At 50.6% G+C, this 10,293-nt stretch overlaps 1 protein-coding gene across 1 annotated transcript in view; it reads right to left on the bottom strand.

The window, feature by feature from the left end:
- Nucleotides 1-1,025: 1,025 nt before the first annotated feature.
- Nucleotides 1,026-10,293, bottom strand: part of ALDH1A2 (aldehyde dehydrogenase 1 family member A2) — an 86,829-nt gene continuing 77,561 nt past the window's right edge. The window contains exons 11-13 of the mRNA XM_008143187.3: nt 9,968-10,125; nt 9,579-9,653; nt 1,026-2,881 (exon numbers count right to left, since the gene is read on the bottom strand). Coding sequence (XP_008141409.2) covers nt 2,809-2,881; nt 9,579-9,653; nt 9,968-10,125 — 306 coding nt within the window. The 3' untranslated portion in view covers nt 1,026-2,808. The remainder of the gene's footprint in view (nt 2,882-9,578; nt 9,654-9,967; nt 10,126-10,293) is intronic.

The raw sequence follows: 10,293 nt of genomic DNA, 5'->3' as shown, positions 1-10,293 counted from the left end.
GGCTACGTGGGGAAAAGACCGTAACTACGTAGTGCTGACGGTGAGTGACCGATGGGTGTCTCTGTTTCATTAATGACATCTGTGATGCCGCCTGCACTTGCCTGTATGTCAGAATCATAAAGGGAGGAAGTTTGAGGAATGCTATGCTTTGAAGAACACGGTATGTCTATCTTCTAATTCCTGCTACAAATAAGCTCTACAAAGGCACCTGCCCAGAGGACTTCAATGCTTAGTCTATGCCCAACTCCTTCTCGTTTTCTTCCTGAGCATGAGGGAGATTAGCAGGAAGCCTGCCTCTTATAGATTGAGTTCAGCCCGGCGTCCGGGGACTGCACTCTCGCCCACACCACCGGCTCCTCTGAGGGACGAGACACAGCAGTGAGCGCACCGAATCCCAGCCACAGTAGCTTTCCTCTGCGGCCACGTCACCACTTTTTGTGTTTGTCTCACTAGACCTGGACGTGGGTGGAGATTGGAAGGAGGGGATGTGCAGGTCTAAAAGGGTGGACGCCACTCCCCAAAAGCTCAACTCTGAGAACACAGACAGAGCAAACAAGCTGTAGGTGGTGGTACAGTCATCCGACAGCTTCCTTTTTACAGCTGCAAAATGTTGCATCAGGCAGTCAGTCTCGACTTCATTTTGCTTCGGTAAATACAAATGCAGCCACGCTAAGTGCCATCAGCAACGTGAGCTCTCACCATGTAGCCACGTTTGTGAGAACAGGGCCCCCAAAACTCCTCCACATTTAGCTTTCATGGAAGCTATTTTGAATGAAAAATGTTATTTCACATGTTTCATAGATGGTCATACGTGTTTGTCACATAAAACCGTGTGCACACACACATTCTAAGTCATGTCAGAAAATGAGGGTGTTGTCTGCCCTGCCTCGGCCTGTAAGAACACCCTCCCGGACTCCTGCTCCGTCACCGGAGAGCAGCACAGCTGGGTGCCCGGCCGCCGGGAGAGGGATGCGCATGTGCTTTGTGTGACACAGACTTATAAACACAGCCAGAGCCCTGAGGAGTACACAATATAAATGCTTTATTGCTAGCACAGAGGTTTCTTCTTAAGTAAATTAAAAGAAATAAATCTTCATTTTCACATTCTATATTGCAGTTCGAAGGTAACTAGCTGGTTAATGGGTATGTTCACTTGGACACGCGCTATACGGGGAGAGCATGACATTCACACGGAGGATCAGACACGTGGCATCCCTCGAGGCATCAGGCCACGGAATGCACTGTCGTAGGTAAGTAACAGCAAGGAGGGATTTCTTTAAAACGTGAACGGACAAGGGTTAGAAAGGGAACCCGGTATGGTTAGAAAGCAGAAACAGTTAAATACAGAAGGCTATATATGGGTTGCCCACATTCCATATACTCTAGGTTATGTTTGGTACTTTTAAATAAATGATCTTCCTCTAGGTTAGAGATGGGGTTGGATTTGGCAGCTGGAAGGAGGGAAGAAGGAAAGAAAGCTGACACTGCTCACATCTCACTGGTGGGCTCACGGGAAGGGAGTGCGTGGCTGGGCGGAAAGGGGGCCAGCCTGCTTCTCACCCCCGCTGGGGAGGCCGGGGGGCTGAGAGGCAGGAACGGTCCGTGGAGGGGCCACTGCGTGTGGCAGAGGAGCTCTGGTGCAGCGTGGCGACCGGGGCACACTGGAACCGTGCCAATGGGAAAGAAGACCGCCAGGCTTGGCCAGATTTCCCAAGGTTCCTGCCAGTGGAATTGGGGCATTTTAAGGCATGAGAGGCCAACACCCATAGCACTGGGGGGAGCCACTGGTGGCGCAGTGGGGGCTGGGGTGCAGGAGAAACTATTGATCCAACCGCAGAGGTAATCCACTTAGTTAAGAATTGTCCAGCGGTGTTGGAAACAAAATTATTTCTGCAAGGCACCCAGCATTGCCTTTCTCCAAATGCTCGAGCCTACTCAGATTGCTTTGGTTGACTTTAAAGATAAACTTTGGAAAAGATCTTATTAATCTATGAGAACAACCCACTCCCTGCCTTATTCTAGAATAACCAAGGAATCAAATGCAGCTGTGCACCCCCTCCCCCAAACATGCCCAAGCTCAGAAGCTGGGAACTACACACGATCTCTGCATCCCCACCTTCCTGGTCCTGCCCTCGTGCTACCCGTGGATGTGAGAAATCCAGGCTGGGTCTGGAAAATCCCCAGTTCCTCCTTCCTTCCTAGTGTATCTGCAGTGCACCAGCTTCTGGCATCGTCGGTCTGGCCTGGCTCTAACTAAAGCCATTTCAATATTTTGCTTTGAAGAAATGGATAACATGAAATGGTAATTTGGCTGCAAAACCTTGGAAAATTGTTCCTGGCCCAAACATCTGCCCCAAATGAGCTCAGCTGAGCTCTCCTCGGAGGAGCAGGGGCAGGGGAGGAGCAGGGGCAGGGGAGGAGCAGGGAGCGCCTGGACCGGGAAAAGGAAGCCGGCGGGAAGGCTGCCTTTCGGTAGGAGGAAGGGTCTTGTGACAGAAGGCATCCAATAACACAGCTCCCCATTCAGCCCCACCTCAGAGAGATCCTGGGTGTGCCGGTAGTCGCCCTCTTTCCTTCATCCCGCCCTCCCCAATATTTGGTATCGTTAGGTGATCCCCTACAGAGTGCCAAGAAACTGTGCCCAGCTGGCTTGCTTTAGTGATGCAGTGACCGGCCTGGCCTATGTGTTATCATTTTCATCTTTAAATAAGGACCAAGTATCAACTTTGGATTCCTGAGAGCTGGGCCCCTCAGGGAAAGCAGAGAGGGGGGTCGTGCAGGCGGCCTTCACCTTCCCTCGTGGCCTCCTTAGGAATTCTTCTGGGGGATCTTTACCGTCACAGTCTTCACTTCGGAGTACTCTCGCAGGCCGAATTCGCCCCTGAAAACGGAAAGGGACAGTGTCAGACACCAGGCCGGGCAGCCCCACGGGAGATGCCAGAGTCCGGGGAGGTGCAGCTTGTCACCTGCTACCAGCGGGCCCTGGGGCTCCTGTAAGAATTCCTAATGACACCCAGCCCCTCGTGCGGGCTGGGGAAGCGTCATCTATGAGCAGCCACCGTTTCTTAAAGGTAAAGGATGATCTGTCCTCACAGTATTACACACAAAGGCCACACTTCCCAACTACTCAGAAACAGGCCAGAGGTTCGCCGTGGCCAGCAGTCACCAGAGACCCTGGCTGTGCTCCTGCTGGGCACCACGGTCAGCGGCAGACCCAGTGTCTAATGCCTGGGCTGTTTCTACCGCAGGGGCACCGGCTCCTCAGGACCATGGCGTGCTTTTCTCTTCCAATCCCTGTCCTGCCCCTGGGCCCAGGATGCGTCTGTGCTCCGATCGCTCTCCCAGAGAGCGGGTCCACTCTACCTGGGAGGAGACCAGGAGATCCCCAGGCTAAGGGCCTCTGGGTTTGGGATTCTAAATCCCTTCTCGTTGGCTCTTAGATCTAATACATGGAAATGAACCCCCAAGGCCTATCGCGGCAGAGCACAAATCACCTGAAATGCCTGAAAAACATCATCCTGAATAAACAATGTCCGCAGCCCTCACAGTAATCAAAAAAACTGACTGAAAACGACTGGGGAGCATTTGAGAGCTTGCTCCTTGGCATATATTGTCAAACCAACTCTTAGGGAAAATGTTTTAGAAGATGGGAAGTGGCAGTAAGCTGTCATCCACCCCCTCACCCCCTACCCCCGCCCCAGACTCTCTTTCAGCCACTTTCCTTCCTGGCTCACAGTGACCTCTGGGATCTTGGTTATAGATCCAGGATTGTCATTCATCTGGTGAGCAAACATAACTGAGCTATGACTATGGGCAGCACTGCACTGGGCTGGGCGAAGAAGGAACTAAATAACAGCTCCAGGCTCTGAGGAGCGTGCCGGTGGCTGGGCTGAGAGGAGGGTGGGAGCTGGTCACCCGGCCAGGTGGCCACAGGAGACTGCGGCCGCCCTCCCCAGCCCTCTGGACACTCTCAGAGGCGGCTTGCAGCCACTGCTCTCAGGCTGCTGGGGTGGAGTGAAGCCTTGTGGCTATGATGCAATTTGTCTTTATTTTTCTTCTCTAGCCCCTCCCATCCTTACCTCTTTTTAATTGTCTTTTATTCTTTTCTTGATTTCACTGTAAAACCAAGTATGTTCTATTTTTTCTTTAAAATGCTTGAATTTTTCTCCTTCTAGTCTCTGTAAAGTCACACCTGCATGAAGTTTTTCCTGATGCTCCACAGAAGCAGCTGCCCTCCCTCTGTGTTCACAGAGCCCTGGACCCACCTCCAGCACAGCCTGTCACCAGGAGGGCTGCCTGAGCTTCCATCTCCCCACGGGCTTGTATCTCACTGACCGGACTTCCTGCCCCACCATCCTAGTGCACAGCCCACAGCATCAGCTTCCTGTCCCACCAACCTAGTGCACAGCCCACAGCACCACTTCCTGTCCCACCAACCTAGTGCAGAGCCCACAGCACCACTTCCTGCCCCACCAACCTAGTGCACAGCCCACAGCACCACTTCCTGCCCCACCAACCTAGTGCACAGCCCACAGCACCACTTCCTGCCCCACCAACCTAGTGCACAGCCCACAGCACCACTTCCTGCCCCACCAACCTAGTGCACAGCCCACAGCACCACTTCCTGCCCCACCAACCTAGTGCACAGCCCACAGCACCACTTCCTGCCCCACCAACCTAGTGTACAGCCCACAGCACCACTTCCTGCCCCACCAACCTAGTGCACAGCCCACAGCACCACTTCCTGCCCCACCAACCTGGTGCACAGCCCACAGCACCACTTCCTGCCCCACCAACCTGGTGCACAGCCCACAGCACCACTTCCTGCCCCACCAACCTAGTGCACAGCCCACAGCACCACTTCCTGCCCCACCAACCTAGTGCACAGCCCACAGCACCACTTCCTGCCCCACCAACCTAGTGCACAGCCCACAGCTCCACTTCCTGCCCCACCATCCTAGTGCACAGCCCACAGCACCACTTCCTGCCCCACCAACCTGGTGCACAGCCCACAGCACCACTTCCTGCCCCACCAACCTAGTGCACAGCCCACAGCACCACTTCCTGCCCCACCAACCCGGTGCACAGCCCACAGCATCACTTCCTGCCCCACCAACCTAGTGTACAGCCCACAGCACCACTTCCTGCCCCACCAACCTGGTGCACAGCCCACAGCACCACTTCCTGCCCCACCAACCCGGTGCACAGCCCACAGCATCACTTCCTGCCCCACCAACCTAGTGCACAGCCCACAGCACCACTTCCTGTTCCACCAACCTAGTGCACAGCCCACAGCACCACTTCCTGCCCCACCAACCTGGTGCACAGCACACAGCACCACTTCCTGCCCCACCATCCTAGTGCACAGCCCACAGCACCACTTCCTGCCCCACCAACCTGGTGCACAGCACACAGCACCACTTCCTGTCCCACCAACCTAGTGCACAGCCCACAGCACCACTTCCTGCCCCACCAACCTAGTGCACAGCCCACAGCACCACTTCCTGCCCCACCAACCTGGTGCACAGCCCACAGCACCACTTCCTGCCCCACCAACCTAGTGCACAGCCCACAGCATCACTTCCTGTTCCACCAACCTAGTGCACAGCCCACAGCACCACTTCCTGCCTCCACCAAACCCCACTCCGGCATAAAGGCAGACCTGTGATTGCGGTGTCCCACTCTCTGTTTGGTCGCCTTCACAGCTGGACCATGTGTCAGGGCACAGGTGCACTTAGAAGTCTTATTCCTGTTTCTCAGCCAGAACAGGTTATATTCCCTAAGAGGAACCAAACTTGGCATATCTACAGATAAGGTAAGATGTTAGATTTTGGTGTCTCTCATCCCGCCATTTAAGAAAATCAGTTAGACTCACTCATTAAACAAACAGGGATTTCTGCTTTCGGGTGTCTATTTCCCTGCCTTGCTCTTTGGCTCACAGCAGCATTTCTCAGCGCAGCGTCCCCAGCCCACCTGCATGCGAACCACTCCAGGAGCCTGTTAAAATGCAGAGCCTGGGCCCCAGCACACATCTACTAAGTCAGAATCTCTGAGGGGTCCCCAGGTAGGCACGCTCAGCACCCCCTCCCCAGACCGCAGGCACTTCCTGTGCATGCGCGTGTTGTGCACGGACATACATGCACAACGCGTGTGTGCGCACCGTGAACTTGAGAAGCCCTTATGCAGAACATCCTAATAATGCTTCTCATCTTCAACGCTTGTGTCCTTCGTTTGTAAAATGCTGAGGTTCACGGCTTTCTTTCCTTTCCCTTGACGGTGACACATATTTTATAGCTCAGGCTCTTGTGTCTCAGGGGAGCCTGAATGAGGAAGGAAAAGGACGGGGCAAGTGAAACAGATGGAGTTAGCTGAGCAGGCGGAACTGAGAGAAACAGCCTTCTCTGACCCCGGAGTCAGAAGCCAGCCCGTCAGGTAACCTGCAGAGGGAGCCCTCTCCACAGTTCTCCCTGGGGGAGCACGCAGAGGCTCCCCAGCCCTCCGTGCAGCTTGTTTCAGGAGGTGCTCCCTCCTGTCTCTACTCCTCTCAGAGGTGGCAGGGAGATGGCAGGGACAGAAGCTGCATGGAGTTTGCAGGCTGTGAGGCAGACAGTTCCTTCCACACGCAGGGATAGGTGGGGTTTCTAGGACTGTATTAAATGAGAAGGAAGAGTGAGGCCGGGACAAGGCACGTTCTTTATATGAAGCGTTTCCTACCACGCAAGGTTAGTTAAGGAAGAGAAAGCATAGTTTGAGGGGCAAGCGGGGACAAAGAAGCATATAACTGAGCAAGATGAAGTGGGTCTCATCAAAGAGCTCTGCTCCCTAATTACTGTTTAACTGCCTGGGAAGGCCAGTTCACTACGTATAGTGCCTATAAGATGAGTCGAGCGCTGTTCTTCAGTATCTTGGCCCACTGTTCTGGGTGGTTCTGACACAGCCAGACTGTCTCCTGGACCATCTTTCTAGCAGGGGGAATGTTTCTGATAGGAGCAGACTGGACCTGGACTTCACAGCCTGATTCCCGGGAGGATGCTTGACCATGACGAGGGTCCAGGCCAAGCCTGGGATTACAGCCATCAGCCAGCGCTTACTTATTACAAGTATAGTTCACGCGCATGATTCACCCTGTTGATGACCCGTCACAGGAAAGTCGATGTGAGTAGCATTCCCAGAGCCAGTGACTGTTCCAACCTTTCAGAGCCTGGGGGAGCCCAAACCCAGGGGCGGGAAGCGAAATGACAAATGGAAGCAGAAAGCAAGGCCATGTGCAGGCTAAGGAGAGACACCTGGAGTATGTGAGGACTGTATAAAAGCTGAGGAGCACTAATGGCTGAGCAAAGAGCATCCAGACTGGCTCTGGGTTCTGGCTGTAAAGCAAGTGAGGGGTGCTGAAGCCAGAAGCAAAGGTTCAAGCAGGAGTGGTTCCTCCCTGGCATCACCAGAGACAGCACAGAAGTTGGTGATACTAGCTGGAATTTAGGAAAAATTCTGCCACACTTCCAAAGTAAGATATTTATTAAGAAAAAGGAGGATCACCTGCATAGCACTCATCTACAGTACTTGATCAATAATGATGAGAGCAGCTAACATTTTCTGAAGGTTGGCCAGACACTCTGTTGGATGTTTGGCATACTTAATGCTAACATTTAATCCTCACAGCAACGCTTTGGGGCAGGTACTATAATTATACCCATTTTATAGATGAGGAAACTGAGGCTTAGTAAGATTAAGTAACTTGCCTAAGGTTGCACAGGTATTAAATGCTACAGCCAGGATACACATCTGAGCAGTGTGATTCTACAAAGTCTCCTCTTTGCCTCAAAGTTACATCTACTTTATGGTTTAATGGCTAGGGGCTGGAAATGACCAGTTAAAGTATCTTAACACATTACGGACCAGGACTGGTAGTTTTATTGCTAGCTTTGCCCAGTGGTCAGATAAGTTTCTATTGAACAAGTACAAAAAACGTTTTACATAAATGTTAAAGGCACGCTTTAAAATTAAATACCCATTGCATTTTGAAGTTATTTATTACATGTTCTTACAAGCTAATGTCTTTTTAAAGTATGATACTTTGTAAAACACTGTGTAATATGAAGTGAGAATTCTCGTGATCCGTCCGCAATTTGTTAAGCATGTAGCCCTTCTGTGTTAGTCTTATGGGTTCACTGCACTTTCCCCCCAAATCACACTTATTTCTCCCACAGTGTCTTTACTTACTCCTCTCACACTGCTTCCTTGGCTGATCTTATGGAAACTAAGTGCATTTAGAGCCACTGAATCCCAGGTTCAAATCTCAGATCTGCCATTTACTGGCTCTATGACTTGTGCAAGTACATAACTCCTCTAACCCTTCATTCCCCCTCTAAACTATCTGTAATATAAAGCAGTGATGGGCAACCTTTTGAGCTTGGTGTGTCAAACTTGGCAAAAAAACTGAGCATAACTCGGGTAGTGTGTCACTTTGAGGAAAAAACATTATTTCGCAAATGTTTCATCCTCAGGAGCAGCAAATGTTTCATCCTCGGCATGTGGCCGCCTCAGCAGCCGCGTGTCATCAGAAATGGCTACGCGTGTCAGTGCTGACATGCGTGTCATAGGTTCGCCATCACTGATATAAAGACAAGTATTTATCTTAAAGGATCATTGTGAAAATTGAATCAGACATTAGGATACAAGTTAGCATAAAGCCAAACACAGATAAGGCATTTAACTAATGGTATCATTATTGTTACTACAAATTCCTTCTAGCGGGTCATCTTCTTATAATCTCTGCCCAAGCATCCTCTTGTGCCATGAATCTTGGCCTTAAACACCCTGGGATTTCCTCAGCTCCCACAGAATGCCCCTTGAAGCCCTTTGAGATTTGGATTAAACCACTCATTCATGCTATGCACTAACGCTGCATTTCCAGACTCAAAGAACCTACAGGTGCTGAGCAGGTGAGTGAATCAGTTGTGTGTAAAATGAATGACAACCAATACTCAGGTCCCACGAGCAACAAGAGGGGTGGGGAAATGGCGAACTGCAGAGCTCACAGCTGCAGCAGTTCTATAGGGAGAAGGAAATAAGTGAGGAATCTAGATTTATTTAGAGCCTCCTCATTGTTGAATGGACGGTAAAGATTTTTAAATGTGAGGCAAAACAAAACATTGCCAGCCACCTTCGTACCTGGGCTAGCAGTTGGTGACCTTTGTTTTAAACACTCCAAACTTGGTTTGGTCCCTGGCTATTCCATATTTGTTGTACCTTCACGCTTTTGTTCTTGCTATTTTCTCTGCCTGGAATGCCTGCTCCTAAAAAACTCTCTGACCCCATCAGGTGAGATTAATTGGTTCTGCCTCTATACTTACAAGATGTTTGACATACTTCTCTAATGGCCCTTATAACATGGCATTGCTGGTACATTAACTTTTCCCCATTCCCACCTCAGATGAGAGAATTGTCTTTGTTCATCTTTGTAACATGCAGCACGGAGCTTAGCTTACAGTGGTGTACGTTCAAGCAAATGCTTGTTTAATGAGTAAGGTAATGAGAGTCCTCTTCTATGCTAAGAACCAGCTACTTTGGACACTTACATTTCTCTCCCATTTCCAGACATCTTGAATCCCCCAAAGGGGCTCTGGGCATTTAAGGCATTGTAACAATTGATCCTGAAAGAAGAAAACAGTGCTACTGTTAGTGTGAATTCTGCTCGCACAGAAATAATCCCACAGGCATGATACCTCTTTTGTAAATTTTATTTTTATTTCCTTTGTTTCAGATGGAAAATTGATAATTCACTTGGATTTCCTGATCTAGCCAGTAAAGGCTGCATCCCCTCTCAGGGTGATGTCTGCTGCTTTGGGCCTTCCCCATCCTTCCAGAGGACACATGTGTACTTCACCCAGGCTCTGGAGAATGGCAAGGCCCCCGTACCACCCCTGGAATGTGTTATGGCCAGAATGATGACACAGACGAATCTTACCAAACAGTCCCAGCTTGCATTGCAGAAGACACTGTGAGGGCCTTGTTGATGTCATTGGTAAAGACAGCGGCTACGAGTCCGAAGTCGGAGTTATTGGCTCTTTCGATAACTTCATCCATAGTCTTAAACCTCAGAATTTCCTGAACAGGGCCAAAGATCTGCAACAAGATAGTTTGCCTCAACATCATTGCTATGCCATTCCTTCGCCTGCTCTCCACATTTCAAAGAAAATGTTCTCTGCCTTCATTATTTAAATAACTAGAGGCCCGATGCACAAAATTCATGCATGGGGGAGTTTCCCTCAGCCTGGCCTGCATCCTCTCCAA

The sequence above is a fragment of the Eptesicus fuscus genome, chromosome 5, assembly GCF_027574615.1.
Source record: "Eptesicus fuscus isolate TK198812 chromosome 5, DD_ASM_mEF_20220401, whole genome shotgun sequence".
NCBI classification, from domain to species: Eukaryota; Metazoa; Chordata; class Mammalia; order Chiroptera; family Vespertilionidae; genus Eptesicus; species Eptesicus fuscus.
This window is presented reverse-complemented; position numbering and strand designations above follow the sequence as displayed.